The 24,114-nt window shown below is 46.5% G+C and overlaps 1 protein-coding gene across 1 annotated transcript; it reads right to left on the bottom strand.

Moving 5' to 3' along the window:
* Positions 1-1,357: 1,357 nt before the first annotated feature.
* Positions 1,358-24,109, bottom strand: PMM2 (phosphomannomutase 2). Its single transcript, XM_081131114.1, has 8 exons — positions 23,966-24,109; positions 18,911-19,022; positions 15,500-15,576; positions 14,759-14,850; positions 11,305-11,404; positions 11,119-11,194; positions 9,781-9,896; positions 1,358-2,620 (listed from the first exon to the last, which is right to left on the bottom strand). The coding sequence occupies exons 1-8, from the start codon at positions 24,029-24,031 to the stop codon at positions 2,519-2,521; spliced, it is 741 nt and encodes a 246-aa protein (XP_080987240.1). The 5' UTR covers positions 24,032-24,109; the 3' UTR covers positions 1,358-2,518.
* Between the last annotated feature and the right edge of the window lie 5 nt (positions 24,110-24,114).

Raw genomic sequence — 24,114 nt, 5'->3', positions numbered from 1 at the left:
GAAAGTGCCACTCACTTGGTCACTTGTGGATAGATTCCCTGTTGATGCATCTATATGTCGGTTGTGTGAGAGTGAGCCGTGAGAACAGGTGATCCAGACGAGGGAGTTCAGAGGTGGGGCGTGTGGAGCCCAAGTTCTTGGTTTCCAGGAGGGTGGGGGGGATTTGAGGGGTCTGTGATGACAGGCAGGGCTGTTCTGGGAGGGTCTTCATGTGTGTCAGGCTGGGAAGCGTTCCTGGGCCAGTGTTTCCCAGGGGAGGTGTAGAGGTAAACGTTATAAGAATACATTGATTTTCAAAGTGTATTAGGAAAGGCCCTGCCTGGTAGCTTAGTTGGTTAGAGTGTCGTCCCGATACGCCAAGGTTGCAGGTTCAGTCCCTGGTCAGGGCACACAAGAATCAACCAGTGAAGGCACAAATAAATGGAACAATTCCTCTCTGAACTAAAAACAAACAAGAAAACCCAGTGTATTAGGAAAAACTAGGACCAGCCCATTGAACCTGTTTAGGGAGAGGCCAAAGTAGGCATTTAGCTCAAAACCGTATTTGTGGACGTTGTACACGAAGGGAATGTTGCACAGGTGGCATGCGGGGGGCCTTGGCAAAAAACTGCAGGTGATGCTGGGGACCAACTGCAGGGGGGGGCACGGTGGGTGGGTTCCAGAACATGGGAGTGGGGCTGTGGGGGCAGAGGTGGAAGGGGCCTGAGGCCTGGCCCAGGTGCCTGCCAGAGCTGAGATCCAGGAGCACTTGGGGAAGAGGAAGCAGTTCTTGAAAAGGAAGTGATTCAAAACCACCTACGCTCCGCCCTTCCTGACCCCACATCTGCTCTGCGGGCCTTCATCACTCCCCACTCAGCTGTCACGCAGGTCTTGGGCCTCCTCCAGCTCCTCCTCAGGATCAGGTTTAGGCTTCTCACAAGGTTCAGAAGGGCCTTCCCGGTGGCGCCTCACTCCAACAGCCACCTGCGGTGCCCTCCACCCATGAGTGACCTTGCGCCCAGGGCTAAGTAACCCGTCAGCTTCTGCAGTGCTGGGATGGGACCTGCTTTCTTCCCAGCCGCAGGCTGCTCGGGTGCAACCTGTTTCCCTCTTGCTCAACACTTAGCCACACGTTTATGATTCTGGTGATGGCGTCTATCCTGCGAACGCCGCAAGGCTGAGGGAATGACAGCTCATCCTCACCTGTAAAGTAGGGCCAAGAGTCCTGCTTACAGGGCTCCTGGGGGTTACCTGAGTTAGTGATAGCGCCCTCACACATTCCAAGGGCTCTGAAATGAACTCACCTAGGTGGGACATGATAGGGACTGTATCCCATCTGACAGAAGAGCAAACAGGTTGACATGAAAAGTAATCAGAATGAGAAACAATAAAATCAATTTAATTTGCTACTTTTCATTTTGAAAGGTCATTACAAAATACCTTTGAAAGGTCATTTGCAAAATACTTCAACAAGGGAAGATGCCACCGGATGGCACATCCTGGGAACAGTTAAGAATTGTCAACCGTGTGGTAAATGGGGGCAGGCAGACTGACCCAGAGCTGAGAGAAGCCCGGGGCCAGGTCTGGGGGAAACCAGGTTCCTCTGTGACGAAAGCACCTGGTGGGGCAGGAAGGTGGAGGGTGCAAAGCACATGGATTCAGGTCGAAACCCCGGCCTCTGCACCAATCTGTGGCAGGCTCACGGTCCCAACGTTTCCAGATGCTAAGAAGTACATGTTAACTGTTGCCGGGGAAAGCTGTCTCCACCCTGTTCTGGATTAGGGCCTGGAGATGCCTTCCCATTTCACAAGGAATTTGGAGAACCTGGGTAGGAGGGTGGGAGGGCCCCAAGCAAACCATGGCCGCTCCTAGCCTTGAGGCTGTCTGGGTGAGGGCCAGGGTCCACGTGCTTATTTATTCAAAGACCTGCTGAGAAATAGGGCAGCTTCTGTTCTGTTCATTATTGTGGCTTTCACCCACCCAATCCCTGAGAAACTTGAGGCAAATCAGGCCCCCAGGAAGCCCAGCCAGGTCCAGTGAGAAGGTTCTTTGGTGAAGCGTGACACCCAAATTAGTCTCTGAACCTGGGCTCAGAGCCGACTCTCAACAGGCCTGTTGGGACCTATTTCCTCCCATCTTGATGGACAGAGAACCAGCTCCTTAATGTGCAGTGAACACTGAGCTAACCTGTGTACTAAGCCGGCAGAGGTGCAGATTCCTTCAGGAGAGTTGTCTTGGCCAGCCAGCCACCCACAGGCCACGCCAAGGTCTGTGGCTCTCAAACAGGAAGTGAGGTGGGAAAACAGAGGCCACACAGTCACTTAGCTTCACACTGTCTGATGATAACAGTGCCCTGGTCTCAAAGCTCACACCAAGCTGACACTCAGCAGGTGTTGCATTTCAGGTTTTAAAATTTCTGTCCTGGGTTGGATAGTCGTGAATGTCCTGTGGGCATGGGAGGGAGGGGTCTGGGCTTGGCACCAAATGACCCTTTTAGGCTTGTCAGCTGGGCCTCCCTCCTCTCCCACGGGAAGGAGCATTAGGAGAAGAGCTCTTCACAGATCCTGCGCGTGTCATCGGGTGCCATCACACTGTAGCCCATGGTCCTTGGGTCTGTGAAGATCTCATGGTCATTCCCGCCCTGCAGAGACATAAAGCAGATGCAGCTGTTGCTGCTGCAGCAGCCCTGGGGCTGGGGCTGCCAGAGAAATGAGGGACCTGCCTTTGTGCCGGCAGGGAGGGTTTCTCCAGTTACCTTGTTCCTCTGGAAACAGAGACAGTCACCACTGAGAAAGGGTTTACCACCTTCTCCTGAACTGTGACTCCGCTGGGAACATGTAATTATGCGGATGAAAGAACTCACGATGTTCCAGTGAAGATCTAAGGCTCATTCTGCTATAAGGCAAGCAAGCTCAGCAGGTGACAGAATTCTCAGTACCATCAATTTGTCTCCACTGTGTACCTGGACTTTCCTTACAAGCCACAGGGAGTGTGGCAGGCCAGGCAGTCAGAGCAGCTCTGTGCTTGGAATTTCCTGTGACGATGGACACGGCCGTCTCTGAGCTGATGCGCCACTCACCACATGTGACTAGGCAGCACTTGCCCTATGGCCAGTGGACCAGGAACTGAATTTGACAGGTTTATTTAAATGGAAACAGCCCCATGTGGCTGTCTGAGCCAGGTGGCTTGGGTTTAGATCCTGGTTCTACCACTGACTAGGGGGTTCTTTGGGCAACTCTCCCCTTGTAAAATGGGGAATGGAGGAACCTCACCACAGGGCTGGGAGGAGGAGTTGATGAGACCAAGGGATCTGGGTAAGGCCCCAGGAAGCAATCTGTGGCAGCAATAGCACCTAATTCGTCTTTCTGGGTGTTTTCACAGTATTTTATCTGGTGCACCTCCAGGAGCTGAAGGCAAGACTGCTTGTGCAAGGGCACATATCTGGGAGGACTGGGCATGCCGCTGTGGGGGTGGGGAGGTGTCCTGTGACTCTGAGTCCCATCCCGCTGGCCTCAGGTAAATAAATTGGGCTTCCTGCCAAGTGCCGTAGGGGGAAAGCCCCTGCTTCTCTTCTCAAGGAATTTCCTACACTTTTCTCGTAAAACTGGATAGGCAGTCTCACTCGAAATCTTGGAAAACATCAATTAGCTTATCATACAATGAAAATAACTGCTAAGAAAATGGGTTCTTCTCATAAAGATTCTGTAGGAAAATCTGACATCTTTTTAAAGGGTTGACTGACACCTGAAATTACTGCCTCTCTCATACCTTAAGAACAACCCATCCCCAAGCAGATGGCTTTCCTTGGGGAGAAACAAAGTTCAAGATTTCTGGAGAGGACGCTGCCAGGGGCAAGGTATGCTGGGTGGGTGGGGGAGCCATGAATGCCCTTTCCCAGTGTGGCCCGGGAGCCTGCTATCCTCTGGTCGTTCAGAGGCCCTGAGTTTCCCGGCCAGCATATGCTACCTAAGCAAGCAAATGTGGAACTACTTATAGTAATTCCTATAATTCTCTCAGAAATGGCCTGGTAGGTAAACACCACAGAGGACTACATTCAAAAGAAAAGCAAACGTCTGTCTGGGACACGCTCACTCCGTCACTCACGGACTTAGGAGGGAGGAAGTATTAGTTACCTACTAACCCCACAAGCCTGGTGGGGCAACTGCTCCCTGCCTGGCGTAGTTTCAGCAACTGGAGATACAGTGGCAGCAAACAAAACCAAATGACAAAAGGGCTGCTTTCCAGCTTGGTCGGCCATAGGAGAGAGCTGCACAGAACAGAGGGGAAGGGAAGCCAGAGGGACAGGGGAGGGGCCTTGGAGCAGAGACCCGAGGAAGTAAGGGGACAAGCCGTGTGACTGGCTATCTATAGGCTATGTGTGGCTGGAAGAGCCAGCAGGGCCAGGCCCCAGAAGGTCTGGAAGATAAGGGTAGGGATCTGGGATTTTCTGTGAAGCCACCAGAAAGCCGCACCCCAGGACACAATGAGGTTCACGTACAGCAGGATCTTTCTAGAGAATGGATGGGTGTGAGGAAACAGCAGCAGAGTGGGTAGGAAGCCCCTGCAGCCAGCCAGGGTGCACCATGAGGACAGAAGCCACTAGCTGGGGAGAGTGACCTCTGAAGCAAGATGCTTCACAGCTGCTGTGCCTGCCCCTCCCTGGAGAGGATGTCACATTCAGGGACAGACGTGTACTGATAAATGCCTAATTTGGCATGAGTCTCCCATGGTCCTGCTGGGGTGGGGCTGGGAGCCACTGTGTAACTCACCCACTTGTAAGGAAGCCAGGTCCAGAGAGAATTAAAACCTCCCCCAGCTGGGCTGGGCTTCCGGGTCCCTTTACAGCTCCACTTGTCTTCAGAGGGCAGCGAAGTGTCTGTACCACAAACCCCCCAACCCCTACCATCCTTTCCCTCCGGCCAGAGGACCCGCCCAGCTGCCTCCTTCGCAGGGGTGGCTGCACAGAGCTTGCAAACCAGAGTGGGAGGGAGGGAGAAGCACAGCCAAAACATAGAGCTGTGAGCACTGCCCTCTAGAATAGCGAGGCCTCAGGCCACCTGAAACTTCAAACACTAGATTTGCATGTGCACCAAAGGTTATTGGACTCCAGTGGGGGAAGCCCAGCTTCCAGGATCCCAAACAAAACCTGGTTCCTCAGAGAGATGAAGGGAGTGAAGGGGCAAAGGGATGAATGACCATGATCATACTCTCCTTAGAGTGTATCAGCCCAAAGGAGAGGTCACAGCTCAGCGCACACCGCCCATGAGTATTTAAATCCCTAGCAGGCAAAGGCATAGGGAAGAACCTGAAGGCAGGGTCTGCAGGGTTCAGACACCAGGGGAGGGGGCTGAGGGGCTCCTTAAGAAGCCAAAATGGTTTCTATCATTTATTCTTCAAAAGACTCAAATTAGTTTGAAAGTTCTTAATTTTACCTTTCAGCAGCAGGTTTGTATCAATATGAGTGACAGCTAGCATACAAATGCCCAGAGGCCCCCCGACTTAGCAAGAAGCATGGCCCAGCTTGTGACTACAGCTCTGCCCTGCATTTCTCACAATCCCCACTACACAGCCCCCCCTTTCCTTTCCTCCTGCATAATCAGCAAACATTTAAAAAATTCTGTGCCCAACAGTTTCATGTCCCGTAGCATCCTCTCAAGATAGTCTCACATTTCAAAATGGAGACTGTTCAGTTGTGTAGTTAAATTTAAGGTTTTGCAGAGTGACTACTAAAACTACTAGCTACATTTAGCCAGGAGTCTCTGAGGCACCTCTCACTGGCTGCAGTTTATATCAATTCTCTGAGAAGAAGCTAGAGCTGGACTGAACTCCTTTCTAGTGGCTTCTACCAACAAGTGAAAGCACCTATGACTTTCCCTTTTTCTCAGGGATGATAGCGATTTCTTTACCCCTGAGATGGGTTATTTTAAATGGGAGTTCTTTTAAATATTGTCACAAGGGCCTACAACATACCCTGTAACTCCTACATGTCCTGCAAATACTTCTTTAAATTGTACAGAAAAATGAGCCGATTTCTTACTTCTTAATATCTTCGGCAAGAACTTGAACCAGTGAGCAACTTTGTATCTATGGGGTCATCAAAGCTCCTGTCCTGATTCCTGATAGAGAAAAAATAATAATTCTATTTCCTTGTAACAAGGCAAGGAGAAAAGTTGATTTTACTCCTGATAACTTACAGAACTAGGATAAATTTATTTTTCTTTCCATTTTGGATCTCAATCTGCCAAGTGGTGTTTTGTATATGAAATAAGAAATACTTTTTATAAAGAGGCGTGTCCCTAGGCAGGGACACTGGTAATAAGGCCTCTGAAAGGCGCGGAGGCTAAATGGCGGGCCAGAGCATTTGCTTCTGTGGAGTGGAGGGCTCACTGCTGGGAGGTGCCTGCTGTAACCAAGTGGTCAGCAGTGAAATATATACTTCTAGAATGTTCAAAATAGTAAATAAATGCCCTTAGATAACTGTACCAAATTTTCCTTGAAAAAAGTAAACATTTATGCTTTAAAAAAAACCAACAAAAACCGCCTGGCCTAGAGTCACCATGTTTGGAAAGTGAAAGGGTGACTCTCATGTACTTCAGGGCTGAAGACTAGGGGCTTAGCATTCAGTGATGAACACGCTTAAGGTGTGGTGGAGAGTGAGCTGGCAGTCCAGCTATGTCCCTGGGGTGACTCTGGGTGTCTGCTGATGGCTCCAGCACCATTCCCTCATACATAAACAGGGCTTAGAACTGCGTGTGGGACTTGGCATGGGCGGGCACACAGGTGACACTGATTCTGACAGAAGTGGTTGTACTGGGGACTCTGCAAGGCCAGCCACACTCCAGGAGGCCTGAGGCCTGGGTCTCCCTGACCAGAGGAGCTGTGGCAGAGGAGGGTCCTTTCTCAGGGCTTGTCCCCTCAGCCACTGTCCTGTTCTCAGGACCAGCGAGGCCATGGATTCTGGTGTCTAGAAGGCAGGCAGCACAGCAGGGACACCGGTGAACACCAGCAGCCCGTGGTCCCTGTACAGCATCCTGCTTCCTGTCCTCCCACAGGGAGCCAGCGGGGTCCTCAGCCAGGTTGAGAACCTCTGATCTGGTCCAACTCAAAGTGGAACTGCTGAGTCAAAGGGTCAATAAGTGGTTCACAAAGTGTTAGAATGTTTTCATGCCACAACTGCCCTGAAGCCAAAAAGCACTGGACATGCAGGAATTGTCCTGCCTAAGAATTCAGAAAGACTGGGGGTGATGTGGCTAGTGCAGCCCCTGGAAAGCCATGCAGAACAGTCTGGGTCATGTCCTTTTGAGCCCTGGCCACCTCCTTCCCTGCAACAAACCATGTTGTCCCCTCTGCCTCTAAGCTGAACTCAGCTGAGTCTTCACAGACCCTGGCTCCTGTGGCTGATGGGAAGGATGAGAAGGTTTTCTGGGCTGACAAGTATTTAGAAAAGCAAGGGCCAAGGTCTGTCTCCCTTCTTTACTCTGCTCTCTGAGGTGCTCAAAGCAGGCGGGACCTTTGTATAACATTGGATCCCATCAGAAGAGGCTGTGTGTCTGGGAGAGAGGAGCAGTAGGCAGGCCTCTGAGCCAGGAGTGCTTGGCAGGGATGTGGCCTCTTGCTGACAGCTCTTAGCTCAGGTGCCACTTCCCTGGAAACAGCAAAAACAGCCTTGATGCACAGAGAGAAGACAACTTTCAAAATGTCTATCCCCGAATATGAAAAAACATTTAAAGCTAGTATTTAAACAGCTCTGTGCCTACAATTTTAAGAATCGACATGTTGTTAAAAGGTTTAGATGGCTGGACTGTTCACTCCCCATTTCCAGGAAACCACTGACAAGAAGGGTCAGAGATGAGGGCAAAGCATGATGCGAGAATGTTGACCAGTGTTAGTTACAACAGCAAGAAGCCACGATCCACGGTGCCTCTACTAGGGAAACGGGTGAATGAACTATGACCAAGTAATGGAATGCTATACAGCCATTAAAATTTTGTTGGCAAAGAACTCACTAACATGGGGGAAATAAAATATGGTAAGAGAACAAAAGCAGAGAATAAAACAATGAACATGCAGGGATCCCACACTTAGGTTCATATTTGTACAGAGAGAAAAGCCTGGAGGCACATCAGCTGTGACTATAAGTGACTTATACTTTCTCCTTCATACTTTTTCTAATTTTCTACAATGAATGCATATTACCAGAGAATGGGGGTGGGGGAACCTCCACTGAATAGTATCCTTTTAAAAGCAGGTAAGATTTAGAGAAACAGACTTGAGTGTGGTAATGCAGTGGTTAAACAGAATAGAAAACTAATTCCCAAAGGCAGAATTCCCCAAAGAAGTCATTTTGTGATTCACTCAAGAACTCCATTCCACTGTGCAAAGCCCCACCTAGGTTTCTGATGGCTATCTACACACAGCAAGAACATCATCCTCACAGAAGGTGTTTCCGCCTGTCTCATAGCTCTCTCCTCAGGCTGTAGGAAATGGCACCCATTTGGAGGCACTGAAGAAGCTTCCTTAGATCCTGCGTGCAATTTCATTAGCTTACTTTCTTCAAAGCCTGCACTCAAGCATCGCTGCATCCAGAGCACTGCGATGAGGGATGTGATTATAAACCAGTTCTCTGTCGTAAGAAAAAGGCTGACTGATACACTCCTGAAGAGCACCATGTTCACCTGGGACTTAAACTCTTTCCCACCAGCTGGAGAGAGGGTTTGCTGGCTAGAAAGTATACTCATTTAAAGAGCAGGGAGTTTGTTCTGGTGCCACCAGCTCTTACATTAACTGTGTGACCTTGGGCAAGTTAGTTACCCTTACTGAACCCTGGTTTTATAATTTTGAAAGGACATGCAAGTAGGTATCCTGAAGTCCCTTACATGCTGAAAGGCAGAGCCACCCGGGATAGATCTTAGCAGGAAAAAAACAAGTTTTCTAGAGTGGACCAGAGAGGGAAGGCATAAAAAAGTCTCTATGCAGCATTTATGCTGCTGACTGCAGTAGGGCCCAGGACATCTGATGGCAAGATAACCACTGAAGGGCACAGAGGGCGAGAGGAATTTAAAGGGAGACACTGAGCCCAAGACTGGGCAGTGAACACCTGGTGCTGAGCCTCCCTCGGGCCTCACAGTGGCAACCTCTTGGGGACCCACCCGCCCTAAGGAGAGCCTTGCTCTGCTGCCACGATGGCTCTGAGGAAATTCCTCCCAGAGATTCCTCCTGCTGGTGCTGGCCTTCAGCACAGGGGTGTGCTCTCAGTTGGAGGTTAGATTGAGTCCTGGGCTAGGGACTTCCCACACCTGCTGGGACAGCTCCTGTACCCTGTGTGTGAGATGACCAGGACTCACCCCCACCTCATAAGTGTCCCCAGTGCCCGCTCCTGAATTCCCGATTTGAGATTCCTTGTCCTCCTCTCACTTAGGACTCCTAGTGCACAACCTAAATGAGGGCCTCTGGGAAACAAAATACTGCGGGGGGGGGGGGGGGGGGGGGGGGAGCTGTGGGGAGGGCTCTGAAAGGCAAGGAGCCTCTGACAATACCCCAGGCCAGGTGCTCTGGAAGGCACTGGGGAGGGCAATGTTTAATTCAAAAGGCTCAGGCTTGTCTCACCTCAGCTGAGGTGTCAGGTATCTGAGCACGGAGGGGAGGGAGCCTTAATCACACCCTTCTCCAGGACAAAAGCATCTCTCAGTTGGAGCTGGGCCGGTGGGTAAAGTGTGGGTGAAGGGAAAAAGCCCACTTGTCTATTTCTCCCCTTCAAGCCCAAACCAGACAATGAAACTGCAAAAACACTTCCATACTCACTGGCATGGTTTTGTCTCCAAAGAAATAAATGGTCTTATAGCCGTCATTTTCCACATGTCCCAGGCAGTACCTCTTGTCCCATCCATCAGGAAAGACATCAATGCTGATCTGGCCTCCTGCCAAGTGGGGAGGGAAACACACAAGCTGAAGGTGAAAAGGAGGCTAATGACCTGTCACCAGAAAGAATGTGCAATTGAGCCTGTCAGTGACTGATGGCCACAGTTGATTTTTAACACTCAAGTCTGCTACTTATACTACTTTAGGGCTAGGTTCTAGAAGTTCATTCCACCTTAGGTGTTTTTCCAACATTATTTCACCCAAAACCTAAAAGTGAGACCCAGAGCGCCTGCTCAGAGTGAGGGATGCATTTGCATTTAAGTGCTCTGTCAGGCGAGAGGGTTTAAATGACCAGCTGGGGGAAATCTGATAAGAGCCCCATTCAGTTGTGCTCATCTCCAGCTAGCACCGCTCAGCGGAGAATGCCTGGAAGCCGCTGCATCCAGCTCCTCTTGCAGGAAAATGGAAAGCGCACGGGAGGTGATTTACAGGCAGCTTTTACCCGCAACAAAAACCCTTTCAAAGCTCTGTCAGAAAGACGTTCATCTCACAGTTCAAGAATACTTAAAAACCCACCCGTTCATCTATTAGACATAACCCCTCTGCAATGCCAGCCTCCCCACAGCCCACACATTTATTAGTGCTAGTAAAATGAGAGGGCTGTGAGTAATGACTCATTGGCATTGACAGGAGAGATCAGCTTGCTTGAGGCATTTGACAGGCATATTCTACCAAAAAACAAGCCTGAGACATCAGTGTGGGAGGAAGTCTGTACCAGCCACCAGAAGCACTCGTGTGCTGGTCCATCATAGTTAAAAAAGTCTGGGGAACCTAGACAAGTCCCTTTTCCTTTCTGGGCCTCAGTTTCTTGATTTGCAGAACCAACTGAGCTGCCGTCTTATTCAGTCTAACTTATCTAAGAGGCCCCCATTCCATCTCTCTGCTGTGGAGTTCACTCACAGGCCTGTCTTCTGCCCAAAGGGTGAGGGTAAGCTCTTACTCTTCATTAGACAAGATGCTCTTACTTTTGACCAGGAGGAGAAATGCAGGGAGGAAGGCTCCTGCTGGGTAAGAGTTTACAGCCAAGCCCAGCAGCCTGGGGGTCATTTCCTAGCTGGGCAAGTCTCTGCCGTGGCCCATTACACAGGAGAGTGGTTTTCCCTACAGATGGATTTCTCAAATCCTCCTGCCCACCTTCAAACGGCACAGTCCAATCTCAAGCATGCACAAGCCCACTATGAATTCCTGGCAAAGCTTGACACCCATCTGAATATACAATACCTATGGAAAACGCAAGGCCTTTTCCTGCAAACTCTTTCCGCAGATCTGCTACAAATTTTTGTCGTATATTTTCTTTCTGAGAAAAACAAAAAGATATCGATTGTCTATTGCGTTGCACACTTTAACTATGGCCACAAAGTGGCACCTCTTATCTTCACAAACCCAGGATATTTCAGAAAAACTCACTTTATCGAGTTCATAGAATTCAATGCGTTCTTCTTGGCTGCAGCTTCTTCCAATAGGGGACACATTTAACATCCCATTTCGGAATTCAATGAAAGTGCCCCTGGAGAGGAAAGGCGGACAGAGGTTCCAGAGTCACATTATTTATTTGGGCAACATTATAGATGGATAAACAGGCTAAAAAAGTTGGGTGATTGCAAAAGGCAGAGGCTGGTGTGATCCACATTTCAGAGCTGTTCTAGGCCTCATGGCAGCCACGAGCCACATGTGGCTGCTGAGCCTTGAACTGTGGCTAATCTGAATTGAGATTAGATTTCAAAGACAGTAGGAAAAGTAATATAATCATCACTAAAATGTTTTATGTTGACTATGTTAAAATAATTATATTTTGAATACAGGGCTAAATGAAATATATTAAAATTAATTTCACCAGTTCCTTTGTTTTTTTCTTTTTTAACGTGGCTACAGAAAACTTAAAATTACACGTGTGCCTCACATTGTATTTCTGTTGGACAGTGCTGGGGTTAGGCAGAGAATTTATAGTTAACCCAAAGCTATGAAAATAATGATCAGCTCTCCAAGTTCCCTGAGGAGTTTGAAAATGCATGTCCCAGACAACTTTGCTAGTGACTTCTTGAGACACAAATTTTACCAGGCAACGTGTCACAGGGAACGGCTCTGAGAATCACCCCACGAGCCTCGTGAATAGCTGAGGAAGTAAAAGTTACCCACTGCAGATTGTTCCTAACAGTCTGATCTGACCAAAGAAAATGAGAAGAGCCTGGCATTTTTTTAGTTAACTCAAATGAAGATGTTTTTAAAAACACTTTCCCCCATCATGTTTCCAGTTTCAGTCTCAAAAAGAGCTTCTTAAAAACTCAAATAACTAATAAAATATTTATTCTGACAAATGCAACTGAAGTGTTTTGTGACAGACTGTGCCCTGAGTGTCTTCTGATTCTAACACGGACACTTCTGAGGCTCTGACACATTCTCCCTGGAACCCTTCTGCTACTTCAGTCCCACAGCCATGATGTCCCACCAGCCACTTGTAAATACTCAGAGGACACAGGCCGAGTGCAGAGCCAAGGACCCTACTCAGGGCCAAGGCCAGCTGTTACTAGGCTGTGCGACTCTGGGCTCTCTCTGAGCCTCAGAAAGGGGCTCTCAGCTCTGGCTCTGGTTACCTTTGAAGGGTCTTGTGAAAATCACATTACCAGTTTATGTACTGGGAAGCAGTGACTACTCAGCAAGTAAAGTAGAGACAGTAAAACTGCAATCCCAGCTCCTTTCCCTCACCAGGCTTCACTTGCAGAGAAGCAAGTGGCAGAACATGTGCACCTAGGATACTTTCTCAAAATCCCCCACCTGGGGGTCAGTACAGACCAGCCCTGTCCCTTGCACCTTCTACATGTACATTGGGGGGTGGGGACTGGTGATCATTCCCAGGGCGACCCTAGGGTTGTGGGTCTTACACTATCAGAAAAAAGGCTTAATTATTTTTCCCCACCTCAAGGACACAGTATTACTGTCCTTCCCACGGCATGGAGGGAGGCTGATGCCCCTTAGAAAGCCTTCTGTTCTAAAAATCAGGATTAAAGCAGTTTGCCAAGCATCCCACTCCTCCCAGAAGTCTTACTGCACCTGCCTGACCTACAAGGGGCATGCAGCTAGTACTGCTAGGAATGTGGGCAAATGCTGATCAAGGCGGGTCTCAGCTCTGCCTCCTGAACTCACCAGCCATGTCAGACATGGCTAGGTGATACCTGTCTGAAGACAGGATTCTGTCTTATCTTTTTGTATTCTTCCTTAATGCTTAGTCTAAAGTAAAGACTAAGCTGACCTGGGATATATGACATAGTTTCACTTTTTATACTGTGGAGAATTTCTAATATATACAAAAGTAGACAGAGCAGGATAACAAACCCCCACGTGTCCTCACCCAGCTGCGGGCTGAGTCCAGCCTGTCTCATCCTATGGGACTGATTGGAAAAGGGAAGCCCCAGCGCATCCTGCAGGCAGCGGTGGCGGGCTCTTGCCCTCTGAGTGGAGGTGCTGAGCAGGGGCACTTGTCCCATCAATTCTGATAGTCTCAAAAGTGCAGCATTGTCCTGAAATATAACTGCCATTTAAAAACTGTTTCCCCTCTGGTCACTAAGGTGTTACATATGAGGTGCAGAACACTAAGAAGAAAGTGAAACGTATTTCAAAGAAACTACCTGTATCCTCACCACCAAGAAACAGCCGCAGCTAACCCGTGTCCACTGCCTGCCCATCTTTTCCCTTTGGGCATGCATGTACATTATTGTTATTTAAAAATGGGGCCCTGGCTGGTGTGGCTCAGTTGGTAGTAGTGTCCTCCAGTGCACTGAAGAGTCCAGGGTTCGATTCCTGGTCAGGGCACATACCCAGGTTGTGGGTTTCATCCAGTTAGGGCATATACCAGAGGCATCCAATCGATGTTTACCTCTCTCTGTCTCTCCCTTTCCCTCTAAAATCAATAAAAACATATCCTTGAGTGAGGATTTTTTTAAAAAGCATTAAAAATGGGAATTGAGATAACAGAATCCAAGAGGTGAGAAAAATGAGAAGTAGCCTGTGAAAGACTGGGGGTGTGGGAATGGCATCCAGTTGTCGGGTCTTCAAATGCAACAGAAGCCTGAAATCCAGATATTTCAAAATGTGAAATCAGACTTCTAAATGATAGTGACTAATTCAGATATGATTTGACACCGTGGGCCAAGCAAATGTGGCTTTGTGTGAGATCTGGTCTGAGGGCCTCCAGTTTGGGACTTCCAGGTCTGGGGTTTATGTTGTTGTTTTTTCACATTGCTGATTCACAGGCATTTCCCCTAACTGGCAGCCTTTGAAACCATATCATTTTCAATTTCCATCAAGCGGACATGCCATTGTTTACATAATTCTACCACTGGCTTTTCCAATGATGCTCTCTTTTTTTTTTAAGTGATTTTTTTTTTTTTTTTTTAGAGAGAGAGAGAAACATCGATTGGTTGCCTCCTGTATGCACCCTTACTGGGGATCAAACCCACAACCTGGGCATGTGCTCTGATGGGATGTTGCTTGACCAACTGAGCCACACTGGCCAGGGCTCTAGTGATTCTTTATTAAGCACTGGGCTTTGGACTTAAAAGATCACCAGCCCTAGCCAGTTTGGCTAGTGGACAGAGCGCTGGCCTGCAGACTGAAGGGTCCTGGATTGGATTTCGGCCAGGGGCACGTGCCTTGGTTGAGGGTTTGATCCCTGGCCCTGCTTGGGAGGCGTGAGGGAGGCAACCAATTGATGTGTCTCTCTCACATCGATCTTTCTCTCTCTCTCCCCCTCCCATGCCCTCCGAAAAAGCAATATCCACAGATGAGGATTAAAAGAAAAGATCACCAACCCACCAACGACATCACTCCACATTTCACTGGAGCCTCTTGCTAAAAGCAAACCCACCTCTTCTTTGGGAGTTTAATTTTCGCAATGTAGCTCAAACAGTAGTTGATTAAGTCCTGGATTAGGGCCTCACCCAAGTGACCTTGAATATTCTAGGATAAAGAAAATAGTGCAGTTACTTGATTCAGTGGGAGGCGTTTTTAAATGGTCTTCAGCCACTGTCAGTGGGGGCGCTAGGCTGATGTGGCAGTGAGGGTGACACACCCCACCGCCTTTTTCCTTCTTTCCCTTTGTTCCCTGCTTGAGAATGGGAGGCAGACCGGAAAGGGCTTAGTCAAAAGCATTTTCTGCTTCATTAATCAAGATTTTTGTACCCATTCTCTTTCAGATGCTTAATGGAGGCCCAAAGAGCTTATTCAGTCAAAATACTGACAGAAAACATATTTGTTCCACTCTGGCTTTTTCATATATCATATCTGAACAGAATGATCTTAATACCAACAAGAGCTACACAGTACTTCTTAATATGCTTGTGGTGATGCAGCTTGCCCCAGTCTCTGCTATCATAATAGATATTAGATTAAATACCCTTAAAAAACAATTTTGAAAATATAGTTAACAATTTGGAATATGTACTAGTCCCAGGGTTCAACATTCAAAGTGTAAAAAATACAGGGTGAAGAGTCATTCCCACCTGTTCCTCAGCTCCCAAATATACTTCCCCAGAGTTGGTCAAGTGAAATACCCTTTTAGAAAACATTCACTAGTAGAAGACAGTAGTGTGGATACTCAAGAACCTACCTGTTTACACAAGAGTTTCCCATCTTTGTACGCCACCAGGCCATTTTCTGGAAACACATAATCATATTTTTCAACCACTGCAACCAAAATAAAACAAAACAAAACAAAAGTCAGAATGCAATGAATTGGAACTTGTGCTCCTATTTCTTGATTAACATGTATCACCAATAAAACTGCTAAACTCCAGTAAGGACTCTGAAAGAATACCTCATCTTCACAGACTGGGAGAGTGAGAAAAAGCTCCTTAAGGTTTTTTAAAGGCTCTTCATTACATATATATATATATATATATATATATATATAAAGTATGTCTTTTTTGATTTCAGAGAGAGAAAGGGGGAGAGAGAGAGAAACATCAATGATGAGAGATAGTCATTGATCAGCTGCCTCCTGCACACTCGCTGCCGGGGATCGAGTCTTTGACCCAGGCATGTGCCCTGACAGGGAATCAAACCTCGATCTCCTGGATCATAGGTCGATGCTCAACCTCTGAGCCATGCCAACCACGCTTTTCATTACATATTCAAAAGATGCTGACTAGGCTGGAGATTAGACTTGGTGGTGATGGGCCACTTCATGTGTCTGCCTTCAGCCTGCCTGTCTGTAAAGGAAGATGAGAGTGAATGACAGCTCCCACTCCGCTCCTCCTGTGAATTAGCATTGCCAAGATGATGAAACTGCAGACTCCCGGGATCTGCTTTCTGAAGCAGAATCTGCAGGGGCAAGGCTAAGAATCAGATTTTTAAAAAACCTCTTTAGGTGATTCTTATATGCAGTCAGATTTGGAGACCCTACCCACACAAATCTAAATGAGTTCTCAAACTTTAGGTGCTGTTAAAATGCAGAATCCCAGGCTCTGTGTGTTGGGTGGGGCCCCCCCGTCTGTACTTTAATGAGCTCCCAGGTGGTTCTGACACAGGTGGGTATTTAACTTTCTTCTGGCTTGTGAATGTTTTGATTCTGTTGTTTGGACTCTGAGAAGGAGGAACACTGTCCTACACTGACACAAAAATCTCTCTGAGCCTGTGGGTAAATACATGACCAGAGGCAGAAAGGGCAATCAGGACCAGGTAACACAATTTCCAGGCTTAATGTGCCTCATTATGTTGTTTAGTGTTTCTAAGCAGAGCATCTAGAAGGAAAATTAAGTGTAAGGGGAACAGAGAGTTTTAAAAGGAATACAGAGATTACTCTCTATTGGTCCAATAAACACACCTACACCGTTTGGACTGTAAGATATTACACCTAGTTCAGTGGTTCTCCACTGGGGGTGTTTTTGCCTTTAGAGGACATTTGGGAATGTCTGAAGACATTTTTTATTTATTTTATTTTTTAAAGTAAATCCTTTATTTATTGATTTTTTTAGAGAGAGGAAGGGAGAAGGAAAGAGAGATAGAAACATTGATGAGAGAGAAACATCAATCGGCTGCCTCCTGCAAGCCGCCCACTAGGGATGAGCCCTCAACCCGGGCATGTGCCCTGGCTAGGAATCAAACTGGTGACCTTTTGGTTCACAGGTTGACGCTCAACAACTGAGCCATACCAGCCACGCTCTGGAGACATTTTTGATTGTCATACCAGGGGTGAGGGCGCTACTGGCATCAAGTGGGTAGAGGCTAGGAATGCTATCTAAACATCTGCAGTGCACAGGACAGTCCCCACAATAGAGAATTATCTGGCCCAAATCATAAAAGACTAGATATATTAGGACTTAGCTTTTGAAGTTACTAAATTAGCCCTTCTTAAGAGTCATGTCCTGGGGTCTGTAGGCCTACCTGTAAAACAAGTTTCAGAAGGTATATATGTCTGCTTAAGATAACAGAAGAGCCCTGCCCAGGTGGCTTAGTTAGTTGGAGTGTCATCCCATGTACCCAGAGATTGTGGGTTCGATTCCTGGTCAGGGGACATACGGGACGCAACCAATCGATGTTTCTCTCTCACACTAATGTTTCTTTCTCTCTCTCTCTCTCCCCCCCCTTCTTTGCTCTCTAAAATCAATAAAAGCTAACAGAAGAATGTAACCTGTTAAACATGAAATTTATAGCTCTGTTCTTTTCTTTCTACTCTTAAGATAATGTCACTGACTCACAACCCCAAGATGTCTTATAGACCTCTCCTTCTGTTCAAGACCACCTGGCCATAGTCACACAGACCCGGACAGGATGCCACCAGAAGCTTAATAAATCAATTGCTAAAGCTTGCACAGGAACTGACTACCAGCACAGCCCACCACCCTGGACTCTACTCACAATTACTCATGATTTTTGCTCTGTAAAACCTCTTGTCTGTAAACCTTTGGGAGTTCAGGTTTTTTCAGCACAAGCTGCCTGGTCCCCACTGTGCGGTGCTATACAATAAATGTCAATTCCTTTCACTGCACCCTGGTCAGTGTAATTGGCTATCTGAAGCACTGAGTGGACAGAACTCTTTGCTTAGTTACAAAAATGTCAACAGTGATGAAAAGAATGACCAATTCATCTATCTTTCCACCCACTCTTTCTCACAGGCCAGGCACCCTGGAGGTACTGGGGCTATGAGATGAATAATCCACAGTAGTCTTCAAAACAAATTTATAACCAGCTTCCAATGATCAGAGAGTGCTACACTAACAGGCTATGCATTAGTATCTCCTGGGGGTAGTTGCTAAAATACGTTCTAAATTACGTTTCCCTGGCTCTGTAGACTTATTGAGTCAGAATCTCCAGTGAAAGGCCCATAAGAATCTTCAGCTTCCTGGGGTCCTGTGTTGGGGATTGTGGTTCAGTAGGTGGGAGAGGAGCCTGGGTGACTCATGTCTAAGGGAACTCTGGGAAACACTGTGTTAGGGCAACAGAGAGGAGGCCCCTAGACCCAGAGGGCACCTTGAAGCCTGGGTGAGGACAGTCAGGAGATAAGGCCTGAGCTGAGGCTAGAAGGGCAATGGATGGGGACAAGTACGACAGGCAAAGACACAGACACTCACACTTCTAGTTGATCTACCCATGTAGCTGAGTACCAAGTGTTCCATCAGCAACTCCAGAAATTTATTTACAGGATTAAAAATAGGAAAGTAGCCCGGCCAGGCGTGGCTCAGTGGCTGAGCACCGACCTAGGATCCAGGCAATCGGGGTTCAATTCCCGGTCAGGGCACATGCCCAGGTTGCAGGCTTGATCCCCAGTTGGGGGTGTGCAGGAGGCAGCCGATCAATGACTCTCTCATCTCTCTCTCCCTCTCCCCCTCCTTTCCTCTCTCTGAAATAAAAAAAGATGTATCTTAAAAAAAAAGGAAAGGAAAGAGGGAAAATGTTTCCCTATACAAGGAAGCAGAGGTGAGGGTTCAGGGCTGCTTATGATACTTCATGGCTACAGGTCTCAATATCCTCATAAGAAGTTAATCTTTTACCAAAATGTAATTAGCAACGTATAATTTACCATCATTTCCCAGTTGCTCCTGCACTTTCTCAAAGTCCGAGCCGCCTACTACTCCAATTTTGACCTTCTGCCTCAATTTTTGTAGAAAGTCATCCATTTCTTTGGTAATTTTCTACATTTCAAAAAGGAAAATACAATAGTTACAAACCACAAAGTAATCAGGAGACTACAATCACAAGAATAATAGAACCCTTACTTTCATAAATGCCAATTCTGTAGATAAGTCCAAATATTTTAGTATCATTTTGAGACATCAATTTTTTACCAGAAAGAACTTGTTAAATTTAACTTATTTCTACCTTATTTAAAACCCACAGTATATTAACAGTGTTTGTGTACTGTTCCAGCTATTTTTCTATGCATTTATATACCTGGCTATATGCTTCCTTTCAAATGCTACATTGTAGTCCACAGATGGATTTAAGTTATTGATGTTAAAGCAAAATAACATAATCAGATTAAAAAGGAAGTTCAGACTTGGTCTACTATAATTATACAAAAAAAGCCTAAAAGATCACTAGATTTTTTTAGTCTCTCCTAAAAGAAATGCTCACACCTATAAACAGTGGTTTCAACAGTATAATTTTATGCTCTTTAAATTCCAAACTGTGTGCTAATTCAAAAGAAATTATAAACTAAGATGAAAAGGTATCCCTGTATTAACACAAATCACAATTTTTAAGTCTTATATCATTACTTTTAACTATCTTAATTGTGCACTCATAAGGCAGGAAAGTAAGAAGCTAGACAAATTCCTTGACAAGCGACATAAGCAAAACTGAAACAAAATAATTAAACAAGGCCCAACAATTTGAGCAATTTACAGCCAGCTAATGAAACTCAAGGCTTTATCTTCCCAAACCAAGGACACTTAGGAACAAATGGTTTCCACATTCCAGACAGTCCTGGGGCAGACCAGCCTTGGTCCTGGTCCCTCTTGGATGTTTTAAAAAAAAGAAACTAACCAGAAAATAACCCTGACCCCTCTATGGCCACATTTTGAAGAATCAATATATTGAAGGTCACACCTGGAAAGCTAATGAATATTCTGTTAAGACCCTTCCTAGGATTCCCAGGGCTAAAGAAAGATAAAAAGTCTCAAGACAAAGGATCCACAGTACTCTCTGGCCTTTCTTTCTTAGGTGCGTATCTCTACTTTCTCCTAAACTCCAAGGGACCGCAGGAGACTTGCAACCAAGGGAGGAGCGGGCAGTGGCAGCTCGCCCCTGGCTTACCCCCTGAACCTATCTCCAAGGCCCCCATTTTCTCTGACTTTCCAGTCAGCTAACAGCAGCCACGCCTTGGCTCACTTTTGTCACTGTGGCTTTTATATCTCATGAGTTCATGCAGCCCAGAGTGCCTCACTTCTTTCCTAGAACATTTCTAGGGAGCCAAAGCAGCCCCGCCTAAGCTCTATCCTGTTGCTTCTTCCTACCGTAAGCCCTTCCTTTGTTTTACTGCCCCGAGCTTTAATAAACACTCTCTAAACCACTTGGACTTGTGTTGTGAAATCTTTCCTGCACCCACACTACCAGCCAGCCCCAGGGAGACCCGCTCTGGACCCAGTCCCCATCTGGTAATACTTATATGGAATATCTTTACAAATAAAGTTCCCAGATATTAAAAACAAAAGTAAAACCAACCACTTCAGGCAGCTTCAGCATATAAACATCTAGAGTTCAATCCTCTCTTTTTCTTAAAACAATTTTTTTAGAGTAGTACATACATATGGCTAATCATATAAAATTGTACAGAAGGACGTAAATAAAGCTCAATCTTTTTTCCACCTTCCAATGGAATCTTGACCTAGTAGACAAAATCTAGCACCAGCAGCGTAGATGAGTCAGTGACCATGAAAAGGAGTCCCTGAAGCCCCCAAGTGGTTTCCTCAGTCTTGACGTCAGAATGGGGGGAAGTAGGGAAGACTCCTTTGATTGCAAAATATTAAAAATGCAACACTAACAATAACAGCTCTATAACAACACTAACAATACTTCCATCTTCAAACAGAAGCCTAAGGGGAAAACTGTATCTTACCCTTGTGCATACTGATGAGCTAAATGGTATGTGGTCAGCTGTCAGGCCTGTTCTGCAATGTGAATGGGTTGTAGAAGGTGCCCTTTCACTTCCAGGTGGCAGCCAGTATTTTTTAACAGGAAATAAGACCCAGCTGCTTGTGACCACAACAGGGGATCTAAACTACATCCCACTGCAGGACAGATCCTTAAAGCAAAATTGCTGTGTGGTTCCCCAAATAAGTCTTGTATTGATAATTACAAGGAATTCTTTATCAATCACCCTAGACGACGAAATAAAACACAGGGCAAGATCCAAAAGCTTGAAATTAAGGTGGAAAAATGTTAAAAATTCTCCTTCTGGAAAAAAAGACAATTATAAAAGACTCTTTTGGGACAATTGAGGAAAACTGAATGGAATAGTGGAAGAGTCAACATGATAGGAACAGTGGGCCAGAATGAGCCACTGCCTGTTTTTCTGTAAAGTATGATTGGAACATAGCCATGTCCATTCATTTATGTAGTGTCCATGGCAACAACAAGAGCTGAGTAGTGACAGAGACCACATGGCCTGTGAAGCCTCAGCTGTTTACTACCTGGCCTTTTACAGAAAAAAGTTTGCCGAACCTTGGATTAGGGTATTAAGGAATACCATGGAATTGGTAAGTTTTCTTAGATGTGACGACGAATTTAAGTGGTGGGGATATGGCTGTTCTGTGTACTACTTTTTCAGTGGTTCAAGTATGTTTTAAATTTCTCATGATTTTTTAGCTGGAAAACAATTCACCCAGGTTGAAGCTCCCCTTCTTTTTGCAGGCTTTTGTTCTAAGTCTCACCTGTTTTTAGATGAAATGTCATTTCTAAGGCAATTACACAGTACAACAAAATTCTACTACAACAGTGAAATGTGCAAAGCTCTGGACTCCATTCTAACTAGAATTTACCTGTTTAGGTCATATCCTGTTTCATCACCTTCAAGAAAAGATAACCCATTCTCCTACTTCCTTGTGCTTATCAATGTTTGAGAATGCATTTATTGAGGAAGGAAAAGGTTTGATAATGAATGGATGTTATTAAAATATTTTTATTTTTTACATAGTCCCCAGCACATAGAATCAATTCTCTTTTAAATTACACATTTTTTTTTGAGTGTTAAATGATTCATGTTCATCGAAAAGAATATCATGCTTCCAATGTGGGTTGTTGCCTGGTTTTGTTGCCACTTCATACATTGTGCTTACATAACCTGATCCCTTCTGGGAATCAGAAGCAATTTCCTGAGTGGCATATCACTTCCACCTTAGAACAATGGCAGAAAATGGTAAACTTAGCAAATACAATGCCCTGAGGTCCAGCGACTGATACCAGATCTGCAGTTTGAAATCAAGATGATCTTGAGTCTGTTTCCTTATGTTTAAAAGGTTAGTAGCCTTGGCGAGTGTGGTCAGTTGGTTGAGTGCCATCCCATGCACCGAAATGTTGCCCAGTTCAATTCCTGGTTGGGGCAAATGCCCAGGTTGTGAGCTCAATCCCCAGTTGGGGTGCGAGCCGGAAGCAGCCGATCGGGTTTCTTTCTTTCTTGTTTTTTTTCTTTCTCTCTCTAAAAAAAAAAAAATCAATAAAAACACTAAAAAAAAAAAAAAAAAAAGGATAGTAACAACTATCCTACTTGGGATGAAAGAAAGGTTGAGAGGGTCCAATAACAGTGTGTAAAAAGGTTTGGCATGTAAACCCTAAACCATTACGGCCAATGGGCCCAATTAAGCAGCTGTGTGTTTTTGTAATAAAGTTTTACTGGAACACAGCCATGCTGTGTCTACGTATGGTTTATGGCAGCTTTTGCACTAAAGTCGAGTAGTTACTACACACCATATGGTTGGCGAAGACAAAAGTATTTGCTATCTGACTCCTGACAAACAATGAATTGCTGACACACAAATGTGTGTTGATCACTAAATCTCACAGTGCAAAGAAGCCTTTGGAGAACTTGCAGTTGAGTATCTTCATTAGATACATTGAACATGTGGCTCAGAAAGGTAAAATGACCCGTCTAAGGTCACGCACACTTGATGTGGAATTCTGAAGCACAACACTGCTACCACCCGGCCAAAATTAAGGTGGGGTAGATACAGAACTTGAAGCTAGTGAGGCCACTTGGGCCTCAAGTTCGATCGGCTGGTGTTGGGTGACCAATTGGTAAAAGGAGGAAGTCAGAGCGAGCTTAATCACAAATGTGGATCTTAACTGACACCTATCTGTGCCTGTGGCAGCAAAATCTGGAAGTGGGAGGCAAGTTTCCAGGAGTCCAGGGAGGCTCTCAACAGGAAGCCTGTAACAATCTAGGTAGGTCTCCTTGATCACCCAAGACCCACTGCAGGGGCTGGAGAAGGGGATGATGGTGGTGCTATTTATTTAGTATTTATTTAGTACTGAACAGAGTCTACTGTTAGCCAAGTAACTTTCATGAACTTGTTTGATTTCATTCGACCCTGACTAACACCATATGGAACAGGTTGGTAACCTCCCCATTGAAAAACATAGATTCTGAGGCGCAGTGGTTAAGTGACTTGCTGAAAGTCACACAGCTGCCGAGAGGAAAAGTTGAGGCTCTACTGGGTCTTTTCGACCTGGAAACCCATGTTTTCCATATCAGGATACAAGGCACATCCGACAGGTGACAGAATGAGGAGGGCACCTAGCTGGTAAGGCGGCTGAGCAGTGGTTCAAACCTCGGGCTGAGGGCGAGTCCAGAACTGCATTTCCCATCCCAATACAAGTTTCTTACTCTCGAGAGTTTTTCGATCAAAGTGTAACAGAGAGAGAGAGAAAAAAAAAAGTTTTTCGGCCTGTCCCATCTCCAAGTACCCTGAGGTCTTCCGTCTCATCCCTCCGGGGCCCCCGGAATAGAGTTCAGCCCCGCCAGAGGAGGTAGGCGGTGCTCAGCCACCCCTCGGGGCCCACCCTGGGTGGTCGTCAGCCCCGTGTGGGGACAGCCGGAGACTCTGCACCTGTTGCCTCCCGCCCGCAGGGCGCCGCCTACCTGCCGCGGGGCCGTCAGGGTCCCGTCCACGTCGAAGAGGCAGAGCGCTGGGCCGGGCGCCGCCATGTCTCCAGACCCTACTGCCTCACCTGACGTGACCCGCCAGCACCAGGAACTCCGCCCGGAACTTCCGGGTCCAGCCCCCGTGC

Source organism: Miniopterus schreibersii (genome assembly GCF_964146895.1).
Source record: "Miniopterus schreibersii genome assembly, chromosome: 3".
NCBI classification, from domain to species: domain Eukaryota; kingdom Metazoa; phylum Chordata; class Mammalia; order Chiroptera; family Miniopteridae; genus Miniopterus; species Miniopterus schreibersii.
Note: the sequence above shows the minus strand (reverse complement) of the source record. Positions and strands in the feature narration are given on the sequence as shown.

Bases quoted from the DNA above. Each gene is read 5' to 3' on its own strand.
- PMM2 (XM_081131114.1), bottom strand. From the start codon at position 24,031: ATGGCGGCGCCCGGCCCAGCGCTCTGCCTCTTCGACGTGGACGGGACC. The intron at 14,851-15,499 runs GTAGGTTCTTGA...TCTTTATCCTAG, and splicing joins GGAAACTCTTGTGTAAACAG to AATATTCAAGGTCACTTGGG. The intron at 11,405-14,758 runs GTGGGTTTGCTT...TTTCCTCTCCAG, and splicing joins ATTAAACTCCCAAAGAAGAG to GGGCACTTTCATTGAATTCC.